This window comes from Mirounga angustirostris, unplaced genomic scaffold, assembly GCF_029215605.1.
Source record: "Mirounga angustirostris isolate CCGP_5_RB_7025 unplaced genomic scaffold, mMirAng1.0.hap1 SCAF_6, whole genome shotgun sequence".
Classification (NCBI taxonomy): Eukaryota; Metazoa; Chordata; class Mammalia; order Carnivora; family Phocidae; genus Mirounga; species Mirounga angustirostris.
Window position 1 is genome coordinate 80,787,419 of NW_026991714.1, and position 26,087 is coordinate 80,813,505.

Below are 26,087 nucleotides of genomic sequence, written 5' to 3' on the forward strand. Positions count from 1 at the left end.
TCTGTTTCAATTTCTCCTTTAAAAAAAAATAAATTCTGGAAAGTCTCCCTTTCAAATATAATAAGTTGGGCAGACAAACTGAATAGCTATTTTTCCAAAGAAGACCTATAAAAGACCAATATGTATATGAGAAGATGCTCAGCATCACTAAGCATCAGGGAAATGCCAATCAAACCCATAATGAGATATCACCTCAAACCTGTTAAAATGGCTGTTTTCAAAAAGACAAGTGGTAACAAGTGTTGGCCAAGGCGTGGAGAAAATGTTCTCACCACAAAAAAGAAATGATAATTATGCGAAGGGATGGTGGTGTTAGCTAACACTACGGTGGTAATCATATTGCAATATGGAACTGTATCAAATCAGTACGCTGTACACCTTAAACTTACAAAAACTTACCATGTAACACACACACCCATACACACACATACTCATATACACACATCAGGTTGAAAGTCTATGAATAATCATCAAGTGAGCATGTGTGGTCAGGACAGGGTGGATTAGTGTGCCCTTGACTTAGTATAGTTGAACACTCTACCATTATTCTGTTCATTCATAACTCTTTGCTGCTTAATTTTTACTTATACTCCACAGGTAGATTAGCAAGCACTGGTTAAAATATAAACAGGCCTCTGTTATTACATTTCTCCAGATCCATATTTTTAAAGTACTAGATACAGGATATCTAATTTTAAATTTTCTTTTGACATATCCTGCTTTTTCTTACATAATTAAACAGTGTGCATTACCTGTTAAGTGGGAAAAATCCACATTTTCTATGTAATAATTAGTAAGGAGTGTATCTAAAATCCATTTTCATGTACTATCTGATCAAAAATCAAATTACATAAGAGGAATTTAACTAGAATATCAACATTAAACAGTACAGTTAAAGTTGCTTAACTTTATAACTAGAATCAATACTGGAAGATAAACTGACAGAGCACAGGGTCCTGACTTTTGGAACCAGAAGCCCTGGGCATATGGCCTGCCTCTTGCTGGCTGTGTGACCATGAAGAAACTGCTTAACCTCTCGAAGCCTCAGTTTCCTTGTGAGAAAGTGAGAAAGACAGTAATTGAAGCAGGCAGAGCAGGATTAAAACCATAAAAAGAAAGGAAGGATGAAAGAAAAGAAAGGAAAAGTAAAACATCAGGAAAAGGAGACAGAAAAAAATCAGTGCTATGAAAGCACTAATTTGTGAAGTGGTAAACTAATGTTAGGTATTAGTAGACTCTCAGTGGATACATCCCTGAGGTCTATTCAAATTCGCAAATTTATACATTCTATTATAACATAGAATCTAATGCGTCATCCCCATAAAAATGTTCTCTGTCTAGACAGGACTATCGTCTTTAGTCCCCTTTACTTCCTTTTCCTTCACAAAGAAGGAAGTTCTTTCCCTTTTATTAGATTTTCTGCATCAATGACAAACAGCCAGGAACTAGAAAGTTGTATTAGGATTTGGTACCAGATGGTTTGTTAGACTTACTCACTAGCTGGGTGGTTCACCCCAAATCTAGCCTAGAAACCTGATGCTCAGCAAAAGTACATGTTTAACTACATAAGGTAGATTTTCGGGGCACTTGTCTACTAGCTGACGCCATAAAATTAAACTGACCAGGTGGCCACGTGTTAAGAGACACAAGACCCAAAAGGGTGTCTGACGGGATAGAAAATGTTTGCACATTCACTTATATTTTTATAAAAGGAATAATTACAGTTTCACTGGAGGAGATATTTCTCCAGTTAGACTTATGAGCAAAGATAAGCAGACTTTCAATGCACAAGACAAAGGACTAGATGTGCTGGAGGAAAGCTTTGGGTTTAATAAGCAGGCTTTCACAAATGCTGACATTCCACACTAGGAGCACCCTGGAGAAATGCCACAGTTCTCCCTGGCCTCTTACAATGTCTCTACTGGAGGAAAAAACATTCCTAGTGCGACTCTCTTGGCTACTTATCCATTTTTCAAAATAAAAAATTATAAACACTTGACAATTATATCTCAAGAATTGCTTTAGGAAGTTTACCTACAAACTGCTTTTTTCAACAGTTTCTGTTCCATGATCACGGTTGACTATGTAACCCGGCTATTTAGTAAACAATAAATTCCTTGAATTCTTGAGAAACGCCAACTAAACCATTTCTGGTGTCACTAGTACAATGTGTGGTGTATAGGAGATGATCTATAAACATTTACGAGCTGAATTCAATTTTAACTAATTACAATGAATGCCAACAGAAGCCAACAACATGGGACTTGAAAAGGTGAGACAAGAGCAGAGATGTCTTATAGATTTCAGGAAGCAAACACCTTATCCAAATACTTATTCTACTGGGGAAATCTCATTACAACCACCTCCGAGGTATCTCCAATATATTTATCATTTAAAAAATAATGAATGCATCCCAAGAACAATATTCATTTCCAAGGACAAGAAGGAAGTGCTAAGTGTTCTGACAGTGAGTAGGCAGCAAACAGAAACACCAGTGAAGACAGAGGCAGAAAGGTGCCATCCTGACGCGGCTCCTCCATCTGGAGCCTCCCTGAGTGCTTCCTGGTTGCACTGAATTGCCTGGAAGGCAGAGATGGTTAACCAAGATGAGAGAGGGAGGGGATCAACGGGGAATTGTCACGGGACAGCAGGAGACACCTGTGAGGGGCTCCCTACTTCACAGAGAAAACAGCACATTGGAAAGAAGTCCATGACTCAAAGGGACTGGTGGTTGGACATGGACCAGAGAAGGCATTAGTTATATTAGGCTTCTGATCATAAAGAATATGTTCAAATCTGGGCAAAATGTACACTTACGGTCATCAGCTCTCACATGGAAATAACTGAGGGCTGAATATTCACTCTAATGAGATATGTCAGCCAGAGATTTTACTTCTATACAACATTTCAAAATCTAGCTTCATTGTTTCCAAGAGGGATGCATGGTCCTGTTCTAAGCAGGGGAAAGAGAGAATTGTACAGTCAAAGCCTTCTTACAACACCCCATTTAGCCAAAGTCTTATAAGATCTCAGTTCTAAAACATGGCAATTTATTGAGAAGAAAAACAGAATATGCCCCATGCCACTGGCTATGGGCAGGAGCCCAGTGTCCTAGTTATTAGAGCCTAGGCCCAAGGTCAATTCTCAAGAAGCCTCTTGGTTGTTCTGACCCTGCTGGAATAGCTTTTACTGTTCTTTTTGTCCTTACCACACAGATCACAGATTAATTACTAACTTACTTCATTTGAAAAGGTGTATTCAATGTAGAGAATGTACAAAACAGAGTCAGGAAACAGAAATGAAAAATCATCTACAATATCCATGGCCATACCCTCCTCCTCCTGACCAATAAAGAATCATCCTGTTAACGCTTTTATTTTTAAATAAGAAAGGGGTTGAAAGAGGTGAGTCTTAACTTACCTGAAATTATTGCAGCCAAGGACCACGCCAACTATGTTCTTGCCTATGTCGTGCACGTCGCCCTTCACGGTAGCCAACACAATGGTGCCCTGGTAAGGATCCTGGGGAGTAAGCCATGCAGCTGAGCATTGCTGTGCTCACTTAGAGCAGATCACCTAATTCCCTAGAGCCAGACAGGTGTTGCCACAGAAAGCACTTTCACAAAACCAAGGCAACCTCAAAAGCAGACCTAGAACCCACATCACGTGCTCTGCCAGTAGAAAGCTGTAAGCCCGAGCTGTCTGAAGGAGGCCTGCCTCGTTGGTCAGCCCAAGAAGCTTCAACCAGGGGTTCCATCACCTCAAAGAACAGGTTAAGGGCAACTACAAAACAGTCCCATAGCTGAAGAACATATCCTTAACTCCAAAAATGCTGTCTGATGAATATTTATTGTGAGCAGTAAGGGAGGAGGAGGGACCAGAGGGAGAAGCTGGAGAGTGCATACGGCCCATCGGAACCCGAATCACCATCTCAACAGCCCACTGCAGGGGCATTTCATTATATTTTGTTTCTTTAATACCATCGTGCTATGCACTGTGGGCACCCCTTCTCCCAAATATGTAACTAAATGAATGAATAAATCATTTTTTAAAAAGAGAAAAGAAAAGGGCATGCAAGGCAAGTGGGATTCTACATCTGCCGGAGCCATTGACAAACTCACATCAATATAAGAATTCAGAATCCCACAGGCCAAAGCTGGCTGAGCGTCACAGGGCGCTAAACAAGGTCAAAGCTTAATGATTTACTCTGGTGGTGCAGCCAACAGGAGTTAAATTGGATCCAGAAGCAGTGCTGGAACGTTACCAGGGTACAGAGACGATCAGTGAAGAGGTTTTCCAAAGCCAAACATCACTCAGTTGCCTCAAGGGCAGGGACCAAGTTCTGTAGCTACAGTGTGGAGCACCGTGCTGGGCACATAGTAGGAGCTCTGTTAAATGGTCAGCAGATGAATGAACGAACTGGTTTTGATTTGAAATCATGGGCTCTATCTGAAAAACTACGTTCATATTAAAAATTCACAAAGCCACACTCAAAGGAAAAGCCCAGGGTATTCTGAGACTGGGTTAAAGAGATCGTTGCTCCATTTTATCTTCAATGAGAAGCACAGCCAAGCCCCATGGTCCCTACCCCACCCCAGTAAGTCTTTGAGGCCAATTGCTCACAGGGCTCAGCGGCCTGGACAAAATGACTTGCCTCTTCTTCTTCTATGCCAGCATGCATTTTATTTTCTTCTCTTTCTTTTTCCATGAAGGGAATAAGGTGGCCAACAGCCTTCTTCATGACTCGAGCTGACTTTATAACCTAGGAAAAACACATGGAGTCAGGCGTCTTTACCTGATCCTGAATGGTTGCTGATGGCCACTTGTGAATTTCAGCCTAAATCAAGAATGCAAGCTTTGACCACTGGAGTCCACTTTTGACAGCAGACAGGATAAGGAACAAGTTCCTTGTGGGGAAAGATGATGAACAAGGCATAGCAGAAGGAAAACAAGGCTAGGACCCACATGCTGTGATTTCTGTCTTCCAAACTTCTGCACGGTATTTTTTCCTCAGCCTAGAAGGCTGTCTATCACTTCTCCAGGTTCTAGGCATCCTTTTCCAGCATGAGCCCTTTCTCAGCCTTCTCTTCTCGATCCCCAGCATTACAATTCACTTATAATTAAGGCTCATGCTTAAGCAAGAACAGGACCTTTTACAAAATTCATCAATGTATCCTAAAATTCATGGCTGGAAGTATGATGGGAAACAGGATATTTGCTCAGTCTCCAAGTTTCTCCCTACAAGTAAATTCACAGCGCAGAAAACCTAGCAGACACCATTAACCAAATGAGCAGAGTTCATATAACCATTAATGAGACCCAGCAACATTCTGGAAATCCTGATAAGATCCACTGTGAGGGGCACAGCAACGCTCTTATTCTTGCTGAAGAATGAGCAAACATCAGACAAACTCAAACTGAGGAACAGTCTACATAATAACTGTACTGTACTGAGGAAGGTAGGATAAAAAAGCAGTGTGGGATCTTGGAATAAAAAGAAAACAGTAGTGGAAAATGGTGAAATCTGAATGAGGTCCTTCTTTAACAGCATTACATTGATGTTAATTTCTGGGTTCTGCTAACTGCGCGAGGGTCAAGTAAAAACGCTAACATGAGTGGAAGAAGTTGGGGGAGGGATACAAGACATTTTTCAAACTACATTGCAAAATGTCTAATGTTTACTCAAAAATGCAAAGTGAAAAATAAGTCAGCAACATGAAGAACCAAGACCGAGGAACTGTCACAGGTTGGAGGAGATTAAGAGGACAGGACAACGAAACGTTCCTTAGCTCAAGTTAGCGAGAGTTTCACTAGTGCATGTGTTAAAACTCATCAAACTGCATCCTCTAAATATGTGCACTTCGTTGTATGTTAATTATAAAACAATAAAGCTGTTTAAAAAGGGGGGTAAATGTTATAAAGGAAATGGGCAATGAATTGAATACAGAATGAGTAATAAAAAAAAACAGAAACAAAAACAGGGCCTTTAAGTTTTGTGTAATGCCTCACAGCCCTAACCGTGATGGCTCAACACAGTTTGTTCACTGATATGGTCAACAGCTTCTATAAATCAAAATGAGAGTTCTGGCTTTCTTGAAAGTTACAATGTAATGTATATCACTATTTTAAATGGGAATGATTTGTTCAAAATACACATCCTTAAAGATGAATACTTGCTGGCAAATCAAACACGAATGCTATGAACTTTACATTCATCTTGGGTTTTATTGTAACTTGGGGGGAAGAGCAGATGGGTGTTGGGAGTAAGAGATGGGACACAGATCCAAACATGGAGATCAGAATGCTAACAGTTTCCATTGACCTCTAACCTGCACCTCACCCTAAAGATGGACCTTCCAGACACTACTCTTGAACACATTCAGAGAAAGAATGACCCGATCTCAAATGTCCCTAAGCTCTTATCAAAACCCAAACCTGAGAAATATACCCGAACTTACTATTTATTAAAAGACAAAGTCTTTTTCTTCCAGTTGTAAAAACTACACCCCGTCCGCTTTCCCCATCTTTTGCCAACCTGAGGTAGAAACATTTTTCCAGCTCCAAAAAGGTCACCAACAACTTTCATGCCGTTCATCAGAGGCCCTTCGATTATATTCAGAGGCCGGGGATATTTTTCCTGGTTTAACCTGGCTTCCTCAGTGTCCTCAATAATATATTTTTCAATACCCTATTAAAAAAAAAAAAAATTAGGGAAAAAAATCACATTAAAAATTGGCTTAAGTCCAAATACCCAATAAAGAATGAATCATGGAAATGCTTAAGAGTTCAGGTTTTGGAATCAGATTGCATGGGTTCAAATCCTGACTCCTATCACTAATCTTAGCAATTTACCAAGCCTCAGTTTCCTAAATAAAATTGTCGTATAGTACCTGCCTCAGGTGGTTATTTTGAGGATTAAATGAAATACCTATGTAAAGTGCTTAGCCGACTGGACTGACACAATGTAAGTACTCAGTAAAAGTGAGTTCCTAGTGAGAGAAGAAATACTAGTAAGTTCAAATTCATCATAAAATACACTTTGCATCCTAGTGGTTCAGCAGAGTATCCATTACTAAAGATCTCCTGTGAAATCAGCATGTTTTGTCCCTATGAAGCTCTGGGGCTGGCGGAGGAATGACAATGGGCAGGACCCTGAGGTGAAGTTCAAATCCATGAGGCTTCCGCAGGCTTCTCTAGCCGTCACTGATCAAGCCCTAATCCTCCGTGTCCACAGTTTGAGGTCCCTTGGATGTAGCTGACTGATTGTACAACTTCAAATATGCGAATCTCAAAAGCTTCAAGAAGTTAAAAGTTAAATTTGAGAGCCAAAAAAAAAACCTGAAATTCTCCAGACCACAATGAGGACAATGAAGCCAAGAGATTATGTTGTCTAAAATTCCAATTATCAGGATGCCTATGTGGCTTAGTCGGCTAAGTGTCTGCCTTTGGCTCAGGTCATGATCCCAGGGTCCTGGGATCGAGTCCTGCATCAGCCTCCCTGTTCAGCAGGGAGTCTGCTTCTCCCTCTCCCTCTGCCGCTCCCCCTCATTGGGCTCACTCTCTCTCACTCTGACAAATAAATAAATAAAATCTTAAAAAAAAATTCCAATTATCAGCAGAAGAGCCCAGACTTGCCTGTTGATCAAAAGACAGCAATTTGGTCTAGGAGAGTGTTTCTCAACCTTGGCACCACGGACATTCTGGGCTGAACGACTGTCATGTAGAGCCTATCCTGTGCACTATGGGATGTCCACAGCATCCCTGGCCACTGGATGCCAGGAACACCTCCCAAGCCCTATTGTGACAACCAAAAATATCTCCAGACTGAGCCAACGGTCCTGGAGGTGGTTGGGGGGGGGGGCACACTCCCTTGGGGCTGGTCTAGGGACTCTCCCCTCCAGCCGTCCATTTCATGCTCACTCCAGGCTCCTACAACTCACCTTCACGAGGGCGTACTCCAGGCGTTCTTCGATGGGGCCATTCCTCCACTCATCAGTCTGGATGACTTTCTTCCCTCCTTTGCCATGAGTCTGAGTTGAAATTAGGACAGACAGATGAGGATAACAGGCCCTCCTTGAACTACGTAGGAGCAAAAAACTGTGCTTCATTCTTCTCATATACTACCAGCGCTTAGCTGAGTATCCAGCATGAATTAAGGTCTCAATAAATGTTTGCAGGAAGAAGAGATAAGGAGAGGTCTTTCAGGATTTGATCCTATAGCAGAAGGACACAGTGAGGCCCCATTCTTCCTTTCCTACAAGGTAACAATTTCAAACGAAGGATTTCCAGGGCAGAAAGAGAAGCTCTTCCCCACATGTGAGGGGCCTCCAGAGCCCTCCACAAGGAGCATCATTACCCACAAATATGTGCAGAGAGCTGATGGGTGGAGTCAGCATCCAGGAGGTGGGCATGCCAAGAGCCACAGGACATGGCCTACGCCCTCCAGGCCTTGGCCACATCCTAGGGGAGGCAGAGAGGGCAAGCCACCAGAGAAAGCACGTGCCGGGGTCTGAATGAGCAGATAATACAGACAACTGTGTGATACAAACTAGACCGGGAACTTTGAGCAATGAGTCATCATCACAAACCAGGGTGGAGAGAGACCTCGAAGAAATGGATGGATTCAGCAAAGGGACAAAAAGTGCCACGATCGTGGCCCATCAGGTGAACTGCATGACCTTATTATCTGTTTTCTCCACATCAACTGGTGGCATCACTCGCCCCAACCAAAAATCTACAGAACATTCTTTAATATTCATTCCTCTCGTTCGGTCACTCACCGAGTCCTAATGACTACACCTCCTCTAAACTTCTTCCTGCCCCGTTTCCACATTTTCATGGTCCAAGCCACTAGCTGGTCTCTGCAGCCCAGAATTCCCCCAGTCTACAGTATATCTTCTGCACTGTAACCAGAGGGGCCTTCCCAAACTGCAAATCTCATCAAACCACCCCACATGACAAAAGTCATCATAAGTGTCCCATTCCTCCCAGGATAGAGTAGCTTCCATGCCAAGCACTCCTTTTCAAGGCTGCTCTCTGTGCCATGCAATGCCCCCACCTGGCTTTCTCCGATTGCTTCATCTTCTGCCTTGCGCAGCAAGCTCAGCTACCCCAAACATTTCAGTTCCTCACACTCTCTGTCATCTCTTTCACCTCTGGGCCTCCACATTCATTCGCGTGACACACATTTATTCAGCACCTACCCTCATGCCGGTCCCCGGCTAGACGCAAATTCCCCGCCCTGGCAGGGACCACCAGCCCTGCACTCCAACGCCAGAGCCCAGCCTGGCTAAGTCCCATTTAGCTTTCATGTCAGTCCTGACCCGCGCCTCCTGGGAAGCCTGCCCGGACCACCTCTACCTTTGGGATCAGGGGCCCTCCTGTGCGTTCTCACAGCTTCCTGCACTTGCCCTATCCCAGCACCAACCCGACTGGGTTACAACTGCCTCTCACATTTTCGTACACCTCACTCAACCGTAGGCCCTGGAGGGGCCCATCTCTCTTACTGGTTAGATCCTCTATGCTCAGTGAAGTGCACAGCACAGAACAAGAGCTCAGTAAATATTAGCTGAGTGATTTAATGCTGAACAAAACCAGATTTTCTGGAGCCACGTTTATGCAGGATAGTAGAGGACAAGTCACAGAGCACCAGAAATCCATGCTATCGAGTTTGGATTTAACCTTCCAGGCAGTTGGGGCGGGGGGAGGCGGTGAGAGCAGGACCAAATTCAAAATTCTGAAGCTGCTGGGGTGCCTGGGTGGCTCAGTCGTTGGGTGTCTGCCTTTAGCTCAGGTCATGATCCCAGGGTCCTGGGATTGAGCCCCGCATTGGGCTCCCTGCTCGGTGGGAAGCCTGCTTCTCCCTCTCCCACTCCCCCTGCTTGTGTTCCCTCTCTCGCTGTCTCTCCCTCTGTCAAATAAATAAATAAAATCTTTAAAAAAAAAATTCTGAAGCTGCAGAATAGCAAAGCAGTATTTTTAAAAGCACCTCAGAAGGGGGAAGAGATTTTAAAAGTCCGTGATCAAGGCCTGGACCACAGCGGTGGTGACAGGAAGGAAAGAAGACAAGCATAAAGACATTACATAACGGACAACATGTTAGAAGAGAGGGAAGGAAGGACCCAGGGAGAGCCCCCAGAACCGCAGGGCTGGGGTGCTAACGGCAAGACTGATGGCACAAGGGCTTCCTCCCCTACCAGAAAAACTAAAGATGGTGACTCCAAAAGAATGATTGGCAGCATTATTGCCAGTAGCCAGGCACAGAAGTGACCTAAATGTGCATGGATGGATGAACAGACACACAAAATGTGGCATAGACACATACAAGGTAATACTATTCAGCCATAAAGGAGAAAAACCCAAACCAGAGTTGTGTGGCACTGCCAAAAGAAAACCAAAAAGAGAAGAGAAAAGGAAGTCCTTCTGAAGCTCACAATCCTCTCACTTGATACGTGTGATGCACCATTTGCTCTGTTAGCCATGGCATCAGGCAATTCCTGCGGGTGGGACAGAGTCTGAGGAGTGAAAACAGGACACGGTTCCTAACACTCTTGGAGAAAGGACCTGGCGTGTTCACAGAAAGATCCCACGGAGCGCAGCGCCATGGGGCGGGGAGCGGTCAGGACCTATGTGACGATGAACAGCGGCTACTGAGGATCCGGGGAAGGCCAACGAAGATTTCACCCAAGTGTCGGAGGCTGCAATGAATGAAAACTACCCCACCTGATGACTGTGCTTCAGAAAATCAAAACTTAAAACAAAGGGCACATTTGAAAGCTGCTATTTCAGGAGCACAACATGGCATGCTGAGCCCACCTTGCTTTCCAACTAGTTATTCGAGAGAACCCTCTCCACAATCTAAGTGCAAAATCCGCACAGGTGGGACCACACACCAGCCACGCTGTGGATGCTCATCAAACACGAGGTTACCCAGCAAACCGACCAACGGTCATGTCCATCTGGCTATCCGTGTCTCTGTTGCTACTACTCTAGAGTAGATCCCGAGTCAGAGGCTCCCCATGGGATCTGTGCTTTGTTTCTGACAAACAAAAAAGCTGGACAGGCATCAAGGGGAGTAAACTGCTCGAGAGGAAGACAAAGAAGAACATGACCTCCAGTGGCAATGAGGAAGATGAACGCCAGACCAAGGATCCAATAACTTTTTTCCCAGAAAAGCATCAAAAATATTCTCACAACCCAAGGTCATTCAGGAGCCACTGTATTCAGAGCAGAGATCCTTCCAGGCCAAAGGGGTCATGACCTCTATTAGGGTACTGCTTAGTAAAGAAACTCCATGGGAAAAAAAGGAAAGAAAGAAACTCCACGGAAATCATACGGTACCATGATACCTGGAACTTTTCATTACCAAAAATAATTTACTTACCACAGGTCAGCCTGTGCCAAATTTAAGTAATTATTTTTCAATAAACCCATTAACTCCCCCAAAGTGGGATTAGAGAGCTTAGCAAGATCAGAAAAAAGACTCTTTCCACCTTTTAAGATTTTATTTGAGAGAGAGAGAGAAAGAGAGAGAACAAGCAAGCAGAGGGGCAGAGGGAGAGGGAGAAGCAGACTCTCCGCTGAGCAGGGAGCCCGACGTGGGGCTCGATCCCAGGACCTAAGATTATGAGCTGAGCCGAAGGCAGATGCTTAACCAACTGAGCCACCCAGGCGCCCCTCCACCTTTTCAATAACGTATCACACAGGAACTTGGGTACAGACTTCATCATTTAATAACAAAAAGAGATAATCATTCTCTTACAAAGAAAAAAAAAAAAATCCTTGCCCCTTATTTGCCTCTTAATTTCACTGCTTTTTATGCTCCATTTGCACTCAGTATATCCTGAGAAATGCTACAGAGCTGGCAACTCCTGGGACTTATTAAGTATACCTGTTTTGGTTATTAATTCCCTTAATGGTAACAGAAGTCACCTTGAATATAGACAGTTAGCCTACCTGACAGAGGGGTCAATGGCTTGTAATAAGTCCTTGTGGTTACATTAAGAGGCAGGAAATTTCTTATATGATGGATTATTAAAATCTTACAATTGCTATTAAGATTTCCCTCAGTTTGGCTGTGCCCCAGAGGCAAAACCTCTTGACAGCTCAGCACAACATGCAGAAAGAAAAACTTGTAAACAAATGCTAACAGTAAACAGACCCAAAAGAATGACTGACATAAAATACAAAGTCAATAACACCTTAAATGAGAATAGTATTTCAGTGAAGGAGCCCGATCTTTCCTACATGACAGAGTGGAGGAAAAATTGAAATAGTGCATCCTTGAGTGGGTTAAGAACTCTTTGGTGTAACTTCATGTTTATAGAACCCATGATGCCCTTTTGGCCTTCAACAGAACACTGTCTCAGTTATTATTCCACTGGGTGGAAGACAGGCAAAGAAGAAAACAGGGTAGTGTTCCACACTCAGGGGCTAAGTACTTTGTCTAGATGAGCAGAAACAGCCCTGGAAAGATGGGGGGGGAAATCTAGAGACTGTTTCTTATGCAATGAGCTGAGAAGCAGAACATGATTATATTTGCAATAATCAAGACCTGAGACATTCTGTCCTGGGTCCACAAGAGAAATCAGCAAAGTTTTTAAGGAACTGGGAGGAGGGTCCTGTGCTCACCGGCACAGTCTGATCTCCATCAGCTTTGCTGAGCCTACAGCAATTTCAGAAATTTAAATCTTGCCACCCATAAAGCTGACAAATCAAGGATGCAGTTAATCCTAAACCATCCTAGCCTTCTTCCAGAACACTCTAGTACTCACTCTGCAATGGAAGAGGAAAAGTAAACACTGCTGCCAGAGTTATATTCAGATTTTAACACGGAAAACATTAACAAAGGGGACAGCATCCATGAAAGCGTTCTACCACTTTCCCCACGTACTTTGTGAGAAAAATGTCTTCCTTGCCATTGCTTTCTGAAATAAACTAAAAAGTTTTTTTTGAGGTAAAGATGTCATCTCTCCTTAAACAGGATTCCAGGAAGCAGCACCTATGATAGATGCTTAATGTACCTACGACTGCCTGGCACACAATGAGAGAGAAACAAGAAACCGATTTTTGGATTGATTATCATATTCTCATGTCTTTAGATCAAATGTGTATAGACCCCAAGCCTCAAACTGCGGAACCTTGCCACAGATGGACCAGATCCTGATATAAACAAATGTAAACACATTGCAATGAGTACCAAGTAATAACACAGTCACACAAGAAAAGCCAAAAGAGCGAATTTAAATTATGAGGTGGAAAAATATCTCGTAAAATGGAAAGATGTTCCCAATATACTGCTAAACAAATAGGTTACCAAAAAGCATCTAGAATAGAGGTCTGTTTTTGTAAAACTGTGTGTGTGTGTGCATGTGTGTGAGTGTGCGTGTATATATGTGTGTGTGTGGACACAGCGGTGAGGACATATTCATTTCGAAAATAAAACCAAAACCATGACTGGAAGGTCATAACATCTCAACAGTGGTTAACTTTGGGTGACAGGGTTCTGAGGGATTTTTATTTCCTTCTTTTGCTTGTCTATACTTTATAAATTTTCTAGAATAACTATGTGTTACTTCAGTATGGGACAAAATTAGTTTTACAATTTAAAACAGATTTAAAGAAACCTAGACCCTTAACTAAAATGGCTTCTCTGGGACTCTCTGTAGAAATCTTCAGTGACCCAAAGACATCATTAGATGCCTGCTCCTGGTCTACAACAGAGGTCAAATAACTGTAAGTGGGTGACAAGTTCGAAGGCAGGAAAAGCCCTCGTCAGAACACTTTTCTCTCTACCTGAGCATAGCGCAGGAGCTTCTCAGTGGCTTCAGGGTCTTTATTCCAGATGAGATCTTCACAGAGCTGGAGAAGCTCCTTGTGGATATCATCATATACGGGGAGGCTTCCCGCATTCACTATCCCCATGTCCATACCAAACTAAGGGCAAGAAAAAGAAAAAAATGAGGATTTCCAGGGATACTCGACATCAGGGGTCAGCAAACATTTTCTGTAGAAAATATTTTTAGGTCACAGTCTCTGTCACAGCTACTCAGCTCTGCAACTGTCCCAGAAAAGCTGCCATGGACAACATATATAGCACGAATAGGACGTTATTCACAGAGACTGGAAGCAGGCCAGAGCCAGTCTGTGGGCCAAAGGGGACAAAACCCCTGCCCTGAGTTGCTTTCAAAGGGCAAACAGGTGTTCTACCGTACCTTGATTGCGTGGTAAAGGAAAACCCCATGCATTGCTTCTCGAATGGCTTCCATTCCGCGGAAGGAGAAGGACAAGTTGGAAAGACCTCCACTTACTCGGGCTCCAGGTAGGGTTTCCTGGCAAATATTTTAAAATGTGAAAAGATTTCCCTATTTCGCCAAAAGCAGGAATCACAGCCCTCAAGCTTTATATGTAAGAGTGGAAAGTAAAAAACATGAAGTTCGACATAATCCAGAGCTTCTTGTAGCCAGAAAGAGACCAAAACTTGCCATATTATGGCATCGCGAAAGCACTGCCTCATAGAGTTTCTCCTACTAGGCTCTAATATCCCTGAGAGAAAATAAAAAATTCTGCCTTATCTCTGTAGGTCTCCTCAGTGGGCCTGATGAGGCCGCGGTACCTAGTGAGTGTGCCATAAAATAGTTCCTGAATCGGTAACAGAGACAGAGAGTGTCATTCACTCAAAGGCTTCTGGAGCCTGAATGAACCAACTCCCTAATTCACCATAAACTTGACTAATTCTAACAGGACAGAATGAAACTGAGGTTCCCAGCACACCTTAGGACGATGTCCAGCATCAGCACGCATGTGGGAACAACAGGAACTCTTACTCCCTATCGGCTAAAGTGCAAACCAGCTCAAGTGTTTAGGGAGACAGCTCACCGTACCTACTGCTGTGACCCGACCATCCCACTTCTGGGGTATACGCTATAGAAAAACACATGTGCACTCAAGTTACACATACAAGAATGATCATGGCAGCATTGCTCATACTGTCCAAAATGGGAAACAAACCAAATGTCTATCAACACTAGAACAGTTAATTGTGGAATAGTTACACGATGAAATGTTATACCTTCATGAAAATGAACAAAGTCCAAGCTACAACAACATAGATGAATTTTTTAAGTAAGTTTGGGTAAGCCAAAAAGACCTAAGAATCTTAAGACTCTATTTATATGAAGCTCAAAAATTGGCCAAACTAAACTGCATTGTTTATACAGCCGATTCTTGGTATTTGCAGGAGTTATGTTGTATAAAGTCACTGTGAACAACGAATTCGGGAATATTGAGAACCACTGCTCCTCGGGGGAAAAGTAGAGTTATGCTTCCATGAACCCCTGGTCACACAATTTTCATCTACTCATCAATACAAAAACCCGTTTTATGTGTGTTTCTGTGTAAAGACATCTTGTTTAACGAATACTATTGATTCACTAACACTGAGCTCGTGGCCAACTGGCTCTCAACGACTCACGTCTAAACAAAGCTTATCTAAACACAAGCATTTTCTCCGTAAGGCTCGTCTCGGCCTTCCTGCAACCAGGAACATTAGAAAGCACTTTAACACTATACTTGGGGGCCATTTAGACAGAGAAATAAATTACCCTGAGAAAGGTCAAAACGGTGAAAAACATGGCACTACATAGACTGTGCATTGGACACTTGTTTACAGAATGAGAGCTGAAACAAGTAGCAGAGTTTGTGGACCTCATCTGGGAACACGTGGGTTGGGCCACTCGAATTGTTCACCTCTCTGCAGAATGATTGCAAAAGCACCAAGAGAATTGATTTTGGGGTCACAAATAAACTTTAGCAAGTAGGTGAATCTGCAAACACAAAATCCATGGATAATTCAGACTGTACATAAGCGATAAAATGATAAAGAAAAGCAACAAAGTGGTATCATAAAACAGGATGACGGCTGCATCACAAAATTCAAAAGTTGAGGGTGTAATCTGAAAGGGAGAGTCACAGGGGCGCACATGGTCTGTTTCATGACCTAAGTAAAAGCTATTATGTGCTTCCTAATTATTTATTATACCCTGTATTTTTTATATATTTTCTCCAGTATGTACATTCTACTTCATAGCGTAAAACATCACATCAAAGAAAAATAATAAAGGGCCCTAAGTTTCAGAAAACCAATTTACTACCTAAGAGTAAACTGTCAACATTCCCAGCCAATAAACAGATATGTTAGCTCAAACTATTCACTGGAGCCATGACATAAATTTGAGTGATGTCCTGAGTAGAAGAGAGAAAATACCCATACTTACTTTAATGATTTTTGTTGCCTGGATAAAATTAACAGCATACAAGTTGTGCTCTTCCATCCCGGTACCAATGGTGAGGATGTTAGGGTCAAAGATAATGTCATTTGGATTAAAGCCCAGTTTTTTCACAAGTAGATGGTAGGCCTGCATGCACACTCTGATTTTGGTGTCTGTTTCTGTCGCCTGGGGAAAGGAGCAAAAGATGTAATTTAAAATAGAAAAATGAAGTGGTATCTACGAAAACAGAAGCACATTTTACTTTTCAAAGCACTTAACTATCAATGCTTGGATTTCATAGAAATCCAAATGCCAAGCATTTATCAAATTATCTCAGAGGAGGAGATGGTTTAAAGTCACTTTGTGTTTTCATCCGCACAACAGCTACACTGCTTCTGTGAAAATCACATCTTACACACACAGAGATGGTAGATTAATAAACAGGCTTCATACAAAATACACACATGCGATAAAGATTCAAATGCTCCTAAGGAACAATGAAAAAATAAGCATCCCTCCTGTCCCGAACTGCCCGCAGTACCTTAATGCATCATCCAGGCAACGCTACCACAAGCTTCCTGCTCTGACATTCCACAAAGATTCAAGGATATGTCCCCAGCTTCTTCCCAACCCCCCAAACACTGGCTAATTAATGTGGGCCTTAAGCCATCAATATAAATTAGTATTGCTCTTCAAAATAATGACATTGGAAGGCAAAGGAGTGACTCCAGCAAAGACTCAAACTCCCAGTCACTTCCCCTCATCCTCAGAATCAGGGCCCACATCTCCGGTTTGAATTCCTACCAACTGCCCCTCCTCTACTCTACTCTCCCCTCAGTTCCTCTGACAGTCCTGAAACTTGCCAAGCTCCTCCTACCTTCGGGCCTTTCCATTTATCAATGCCACTGGTGTGTAGCTCAGGACACACCAGGACGTGGCCGTGTGCCTCACGTCACTCGAGTCTCTTCCCAGTAAGGCCTTCCTCACTCACCGGCTCCAAACCAGCCCCTCCGCCATCTTGCCTGCTTCCTTTGTCTTCTTTATGGTACCTCTTTCTAGAACTTGTATTTATTTGGCAACTTCTTTATCTGCTTTATTATTTATTATTAACTTGTTGAGCCAGAATGCCAATCTTGCTATACCCCCCAAGTCTACAGCAGTGCCCGCCCAGAGTATGTACTCAATACTGTTCACTGAATGAATGTATGCTGCTTTTACTCAAAGCCTTTCCGAACTTTGTCATGGAGACTCTCTTCCCATCTAATTTACAACCTCAACACAGAGCTTATGCCACAAAGTACATTCTGAGTGATTTCTTATATAAAAAATCAAGTCTGGGCTGCCTGGGTGGCTCAGTTGGTTAAATGTCCACCTTTGGCTCAGATCATGATCCCAGGGTCCTGGGATCAAGTCCTGCATTGGGCTCCCTGCTTTGTGGGGGGTCTGCTTCTCCCTCCCCCTTTACCCCTGCCTGCCCCCACTTCCCCATGTCCTCCCTTGCTCTGCTCTCTCTCAAATAAATAAATAATCTTAAAAAAAATATATCAAATCCGCTCTGAAGAAAAGCTGAACATTTGCTAGCACTAGAGTAGTTCCAAAAAACTAAGTCACATACAATTCTGAAGAGATGTGCAAAATGCTCCTGGAAAGTGGCCAACACCAATGAACCGCATGTTGAGTCTCCAAGCTACCTACTTTGAGGCAGGGCGCCCTTGGCTAGATGCGGACACTAAGCATGGTGAAGACTCAGGTCCTGATCACACACATTCTGACCTCTGGAGAGGGCTCTCCAGGCAAGCACACAGATGAGGGTGGGGACACTGTTGTAGCTCCAGGGTATTCAGGGAATCCCCACCTTCTAGAGAAAGACATGGTAGTCTAATTACACAAAGAGCTCGCGCTTACACCTAGGCTTTCAATAGCTTACCTACTTTGGTATCCATTCAACTATTCCCTTCAGTCTCGAATGTCTCCCTGCTTCCTGCAGCTGGTGGGGTTAGATTTCACCTCTGGCTGCCTCAAGGCACCCATGACGAAGAAGACCAAGGGGCCCTGGGAGAGGGAGACAGGAGTGGGCTCTGTGGCCTCACTGCTCCAGGCTTTAGGGAAGGTGGCAAGCTCTCATCTTCCTTAGCTGAAGTTCTTCAACAACTTACTTACTCCTTCAGTGAGAGTGACAAGGTTAAGAGCAAGATGTGGGCCCAGAAGAAAGGAGTCAGGAGCAGGTCACCCAGGGAAGCCTTTAGTTTTAGACTTTGGTTCATCCTTTACCAGCGAGCCAAATGAGAATTCGAGGTTCCAGGTTCATGGCCCAGCTAAGCTCCCTAAGAAAGAAGGTACAGGGGTTTGGGGCTCCAAAGCTAGAAGCTAGAGCTTCTTAGAACCTAGTTTGGTTGGTAGGTCAAGAAATCAAGGTCCTGCTCATTTCTCCAAGCCTCGAAGGACACCTGGCCTTATCTGGCAGGCTAAGTATGCTCCTCACAGGGGAGCAGGAAGTCCAGCCACCACACAAGCAACAAGGAGGAAGGTCTTCCCAGGACAGGAATCCTCTTATAGGGCCGGAACAGAATCACCAACTATCAGTCCCAGAAGGATGGGGCCTTGTCAAATTGTTCCTGTAGCACCCAGCAGAGTGCCTATCACCTTAACAGACAACTCCTATCTGCTGGATAAACAAAAGAATCTCAAAATGACCAGGCTTTCAGGGTACGGGCCTTTGCCAGGAGCAGGTCATATCACGTTAGATTCGCCAAGGTTTTCTTTGTCGTGTTCCTCAGCCAGGGTTATGAAATATGCACATCAGTCAGTCTCAGTCATGCCTGAGGATCTCACAGACCTGGAAGAGAGGTCCAGGAGACCCAGAAGAGAGGTCCAAGAGACCCAGAAGAGAGGCCCAGGAAAGAACGGAATGGGAACCTTCCTCTATTTGCAAGGGCTCTCAACTCTGGTTGCATATTATCGCTGGAGGCTTCTTATTCGTGTGCTAATACCTGGACTGCACCCTAGACCCGTTAGATCAGGATCTTGAGAAGAGACCTAAAGCAACAGTATTTTTAGGAGCCCCTAGTGATTCTAACACACAGACAGGATGGGGCCCCAGGTTGGTGAGGCGCCATCTTCTCCGGTCAAGCTATGAGAAAACCTGAGTGACAATACCACAAATCTAGGGGTCAAGAAGGAATAAATACTTTTAATGATTTTATGAGTTACCCAGTTTACTCTTGAGCTTCAGAAAGCTAGACAGCCATCAGTAGGTAGAAGATTTAGTTAAGAAATCCAACAGTCAGGCTTTGCTAGAATATCACTCTCAGGGAAAAAGGAGATAAAACAATTTTTGATTGACTCATCAAGGTGGATGCTGGGAGGAAGAGATAGAAAAGGTGGAAGATACCTAGAATCTATAAGAATGCAGCCAGACAAGGAACAGGGAAGGAACAAGACCAACTGCTGAGGTAGGTCAAAGGTTCCCCACGGAATGAGCTTCACATGGGCCAGGGAATGCGGCAGGAGGCCCATCCTGCTGCCACCAAGTCCCCAACAGCAGCAATGGAAAGGGACGTCTGTGCCACCATCAGGAGGGCACTGACAAGTCAGAAGGAAAAAAGCCAAAGAAAGGTTTTACGTTTACTTAAAAAGTTTACGAGGACAAACGCTCTGGCTTTTCAGAACCACTGAGGGCGTCGGCTTAGTTCAGAAATTTTCTGGGTGGACTGTCCACTGTGGGCAGGAGTTAGGGATGCAGAAGCAGCATCTCGAGGTCAGAAGCGAAGGCACGGGGTGAAGACGGGGGAGATCCTGCTCGTGGCTGAAGAGCAGAGTAGAAGAGTGAGCTGGAGTCACTGGAAATGCAAGGCCAACCTGGAACGTGGTGCCCCCAGCACAGCTCATGTTCCATCAGGGAATCCGGAAGCCAGGGACTCGGGACTGAGCAGGAAACAGACCCAATGTCAGACAGGGAACGAGACTGAGAGGCGATCTCCACAGTGTGCCAACACCAGGGAGGAGAAAAGGGTCTCATCTGGGACCACTGCTGACAAAGCAAATGAGGAAATCAGAAACCAGACTCATCTGCCTGTCATCATCATGATCCAATGCCCACCCATGGCTTTTTTTCTAGAAACCACAGGCAGAGGTTGTTGCTGGAAAAATCCTACTCGGAAGTGCCCAGGTGAAGCAGCACCATATCCTAACAGGGGGCACACGACCTGGTTCCAATCTTCTCTTTCACAAACAAGAATGCCAGGTGTGTGTGCTGGGAAGCCGGAGGGCCTGAGCTGAGGGAGACGCCAGCTATATGCTGTGCTGTTACTCTTGTGAAGTCAATGAACATCCCAGGCTCTGTGGATGTCTTAGGACTGAGTGCTTGGAGGCCCCCTATTCCTCACATCCCTGCCATGAACTCCCACCTCTGAAGGTAATCTAGAGAAGTCTCTTTCTTACTAAGAATTTAAGATCTGGGGTGCCTGGCTGGCTCAGTCAGAGGAGCATGCAGCTCTTGATCTTGGGGTTGTGAGTTCGAGCCCACATTGGGTGAAGAGATACTTAAATAAATAAATAAATAAACTTAAAAAAATAATTTAAGATCTATAGTCCATCTTATAAGGAAAGGCCCAAGAATGGAAATAATCATGTAAGCTTAGCCAGGGAGTAGGGACCTCTGTAGAGCCACTGAAAAGGAGGCACTTAAAATGCAGAAATATAGGTCGGATTTTCAGAAGGTCAGAGGAGAACATGTGAGAATCAGTTCCTAGGTGTGGGCCAACTACCTTCAGAGAGGGAAAATAAAGGGAATGTTAAGAACTATTACTTCCGTTTCCTAGAACTAGTTATAATACCATAGTGCGTATTTTCCTGGAAAATACAACTGAAAAACAGTATCAATTTATCTAAATTCACTAAAGAGGCCATTACCAAATAAAAATCCAAAAAATCACTACCAAAGTAAAAATATTTACGAAAGGAAAAATACGCCGATCACAACAACAACAAAGCAACACAAAATACCTAGGAACGTTCTTGAGATTTCCTATTTAAGAACAGCTATAAAACTTGATTAAAAGTAACTGGAAAGACATACCATGCTCCTGAATGACAACGCTGAATATTGCCAAAATAGCACTATTTTTAGGTTAGGGTTAATTAAATTTTAATCACTATCCCAATGGGGCTTTATTACTCCATAAACTGGAAAATTATTTTTCACATCAGTTTAACATAGGAAAATGTGTTGAATATAATGGATGCATTTATAGAATACTGATTCTTCTTTTATATAGTTTGCATGGGTGCAAACAAAAATGATACAGCCCATTCTATCATGTGATAATTATATTTCTAAGAAACCGACCTTACCAAAAATTATCATTTAAAATAATCATTTCAATTAGAAAAGGAAAATTAAATCTAGAAGTGAGTAGGAATAAAGTTACTTTCCCATAGAAATTTCAATGATAAAGGTGTTTAGTATTTTGTTAGAGTTAAAATAACAGGCAGGGGCCCCTGGGTGGCTCAGTCAGTTAATCATCCGGCTCTTGATTTTGGTTCAGGTCATGATCTCAGGGTTGTGAGAGCGAGCCCTGCACTGGGCTCTGCGCTCGGCACAGAGTCAGCTTGGAATCCTCCCTCTCCCTCTGCCCCTCCTCCCTCTTGTGTTCTCTCTCTCTCTGAAATAAATAAATAAAATCTTAAAAAAAAAAACAGGCGATCAAAACTACTGACATCAACAGAAGACAGAGAAATGCTTCCTTATTCGCCTTTTATTCCAGAAGTTTCAGGGCCAGTCCCCTCTGCCACAGATGGCTTTGACTTGGCAGTCTTCATTGTAACATGAATCATAAACGTAAACTAAAATCGCAGGCAGATACTGCAACAAAAGCAGGTGTGAGTTCCTCTGCTCTGTCCAGTTGCAACAGTGGTTTTCCATCTGAGAGAGCCGCATTCTCCTTAGAAGCAACCGTGTCATGCACGCAAAGCGGATTCTGGTTAACTGACCGTTACACCCAAAAGCGTGATGAGAACTCGTCGACAGACATGCTTTATACCAAAATATCTGGATTGTTGGTTTCTGAGCTTTGCAAATACATGAATTTTTTGTTTTGCTCTTTATAACTGCTTACCACAATCCTTCAGTGAGCATTTACGTCTATAGTCATATAGAAAAATTACTTTGTAATAGGAAAAGCAGTATTTAAAAGGAATCTTTAGGGGCGCCTGGGTGGCTCAGTTGGTTGAGCGACTGCCTTAGGCTCAGGTCATGATCCTGGAGTCCCGGGATCGAGTCCCGCATCGGGCTCCCTGCTCAGCGGGGGGGCCTGCTTCTCCCTCTGACCCTCCCCCCCTCATGTGCTCTCTCTCTCTCATTCTCTCTCTCAAATAAATAAATAAAATCTTTAAAAATAAATAAATAAACGGAATCTTTAGTTCTACCACCTTACTCTAGTAATTACTTCCCTTAACAGCATTTTCTGCCCATCTTTATCAAATGTAGTTTTTACATAGTCATATACAGTGTCTAATTTTCAGTTTTACATTTTTTATTTACATTTTTTATAAGCACTGTCATCCTGCTCCATAATCTTCATAATTATTATCTGAATACTCTGAATAATATTCCAACAGAATGATGTAATCTAAGTTAGCATTTCTCTCCAGTTGGGCATTTAGGTTGTTTTTTTCTTCAATAAAGCTAGTGAAAAATTCTTGCATATATAGCGTTCTTATGCTGTTGAATTCTTTTATTGGGATAATTTCCCAGAAATGAGATCATTAGCTCAAAGGGTAGGAACATTTTTATGTCCCTTGGCAGGTATTATGGTGTTTTTCAAAAGGACCGTCCCAGTTGATGCTATGCTCTAGAATGAATAAGGCTTTCTGCTTACTACTGCTGGACCAGCACAGATCTTGATCATTTTTAAGTTTACTTTTACTAACTTAGTATGGATAAAACACTACCTTAATATTGCTCTAATTTGCATTCTTTCATAACTAGCAAGTTAAAAAATTTTTTGCCCTACACTTGCTTTTTCTTTGTAGTCACATTCAGATCTAAATTGGGAAGGCTTGTTCTCAGACAGAATCAAACACTATGCAATGCTAACAGATAAAGCATGGGGATTACACAGGGCTTGGAAACATGCATCAGTCTGCAGACTGGCAGAGCAGGGATCCAAACTTGGCTCCAGCTTGTCCTAGCTGACCTTGGCTCACTGTAAAATGGGACGACAGCTACCCCAGGTGGTTGCTATGAGGACTGAGATCCACTCTGCTGGTGGTTTTCAACCAGAGTTACACATCACCTCTGCGGCTTTAAAATTCCTGAAGCCAGATTTTAAAAACAAAACAAATGAGCAAAGGAAGAAAAGAGAGAGGCAAACCAAAAAACAGACCCTTGACTAGATAATCAACTGATGGTCACCTGAGGGGCGGGGGCGGGGGGATGAGTGAAACAGGTGATGGGGTCGTGACAAGCACCAGGTGATGCAGAGAACTGCTGAATCCACTATACTGTACACCTGAAATTAATGTCACACTGTGTTAACTATACTGGAACTTAAAATTTGAAAAAAAATGAAAAAATTACTGAAGCCAGCTCTCACTCCCGACCCACTGAGTCAGGAACTCCAGGGGTGGAGCCCAGGGACGTACATGGTTTTTTTTTTTGGTTTTTTTTTTTAGATTTTATTTATTTATTTGACAGAGAGACACAGTGAGAGAGGGAACACAAGCAGGGGGAGTGGGAGAGAGAGAAGCAGGCTTCCCGCCGAGCAGGGAGCCCAATGCGGGGCTCGATCCCAGGACCCTGGGATCATGACCTGAGCCGAAGGCAGACGCTTAATGACTGAGCCACCCAGGTGCCCCCGTACGTGGTTTTTAAAAGCACCCATAGAGACTACCCTTCCCCACGGGAGTGTTTCTGCCTCACATTCCTGGTTAAGCACCACAGACACGCAAAGCACACAACACTGCATTCTCATTCTCATTCTCAGAGCTGACCTTGCTTCCTACCTTCACTGAGAAAACAGAAGCAATTATAGACTCCCACCAGCACACCGCCCAGCGTGCCTCTGGATCCGCACTCTTACACTCGGCTTCCTCTCCCGCCGCGTGAGCCAGGCTTCCCCTCCACTAGCACGCTGATTGCCCTCCCTCTCCACTTACAAGGTCACGGACCCAGCAAATGCCCCCTTTTTCTGGTGCATCAGTTCTTCCCTCTCTACCAGACCATTCACATCATCAGCTTCCAGATATCCGGACACATACTGTCACATCACCCATCTTCTCTCTCTCTCTCTCTCTCTCTCTCTCTCTCTCTCACACACACACACACACACACACACACACCCTTCCTTAACCTCCTATCCATGTCTGGTTTCCACACTATGTCTCTGTTCCCTTTTACAGCAAAACTCCTCAAAAAAGGCTGTTTACACCTGCTGCCTCCAATTCTCCTTATTCTCTCTTGAACCCACTCCAATCGGGCTTTCATTTCCTTAGAAACAGTACAGCAAGATCATAAACTACCCCATTTCTAAATCCAATGACAAATTCTTTGTTTCATCCAACTCGATCCACCATAGCTCTTTTAAAATAGCTCATCATGCCTTTCTTGAAGCTTGTTCTTCTCTTGGCTTCCAAGTGAACCCTGTCTTTTGGTTCCTCTCCTACCAAATAGGATGCTCCTCCTCAAATTCTTCTGATGATGATGGTGTCTCCTCTTCTCCCCAGCCCTGAGCACTGCAGCTCCAAGATGCACTTGGTCCTAGGACCTCTGCTCGACAGTCATTCCTTTGGTGACAGAATAGTCTCCCTGCTTTAAATCCCATCCATGTACAAATTATTCCCAAGTTTATCCACATATGTCTATATATGTTAGATGACGTATGTGATCTGTGTTTTTGTTTCTTACTCCCTTTGCCCTCTAAGAATATAAATTGCACAAGGACAGAGACTAGGTTTTTCCCTGCAATCTCCCCAGGGCCTGGCACACACTAGGTGCTCAAGATAGATTTGAAAGGATTAAGGCCGGTATCTGCCTCCATCAAACAATAACAGATTTCCATATCAATTCTTAAAAGAACACTTAGATAACAGCAACAACAACAACAACAAAGAGCTCCTAGAAAAAGAAGAGATAAAGACTTAACTGGAGAATAAATATAAGGGTAGAAATCTCACACTGAGCAGAGCAAAATGCTAGAGCTGAAAAAAACAGGAAGGACAAGAAAATTAGGCAATCTTTCCAAAACATCTAGTATCTGAATGCCCCACATGCCAAAAGAGAAGATAAAACCATTCAAGAAAACTTGCTACAACCGTGGCCTCAAGTTTTCCAAATGAAAGGGCCCAATAGGGCCCAACATAATGGATGGCTCATCGTCAAGCGATTTCAGAACATCATGGACACAGAAGGTCCAAGAAGCATCCAGAAAGCAGGAAGATAAATAGGTTTTGCAAAAAAGAACCAAGGGTTAGAAGAGCACCAGTGTGGAAAACGATTCAAAATGATGTCAAGCTTGTACTCCGATACCCATACAATTGTCCCAGAAGTGTCAAAGTAGAATAGGGCCCCTTTCAGACATGTAAGGCTTCAAAAATATTTACTGCCATGTTTTCTTTCCTAGGCAGCTGACAGAGGACGCACTCCACCAAATGAGAGATTAAGCCAAGAACTCAGACATTATGAGATGGAAAAGCCCGAGAGAGGGGCGAGAAGAATCCCTGGGATGGTGGCTCAGGGGCCAGTTGGGCAGCCAGCCTACGACCTTCCAGACCATGTCAGGAGACTGGGAGGGAGAATTCTTCAAGAAATCAAAATGACCGT

The 26,087-nt window shown here is 43.4% G+C and overlaps 1 protein-coding gene across 5 annotated transcripts in view; it reads right to left on the minus strand.

The window, feature by feature from the left end:
- Positions 1–26,087, minus strand: part of MTR (5-methyltetrahydrofolate-homocysteine methyltransferase) — a 106,366-nt gene that overhangs the window by 36,957 nt on the left and 43,322 nt on the right. For all 5 annotated transcript variants that reach the window (XR_010412420.1, XM_064594591.1, XM_045877771.3 and 2 more), the window contains 7 exons: positions 16,274–16,453; positions 14,213–14,329; positions 13,794–13,934; positions 7,940–8,029; positions 6,535–6,687; positions 4,654–4,761; positions 3,421–3,521 (listed from right to left, as the gene is read on the minus strand). Coding sequence is in view for 4 of the 5 variants with exons in the window: in XM_064594591.1 (XP_064450661.1) it covers positions 3,421–3,521; positions 4,654–4,761; positions 6,535–6,687; positions 7,940–8,029; positions 13,794–13,934; positions 14,213–14,329; positions 16,274–16,453 (890 nt within the window). In the remaining variant the exon portion in view is untranslated. The remainder of the gene's footprint in view (positions 1–3,420; positions 3,522–4,653; positions 4,762–6,534; positions 6,688–7,939; positions 8,030–13,793; positions 13,935–14,212; positions 14,330–16,273; positions 16,454–26,087) is intronic.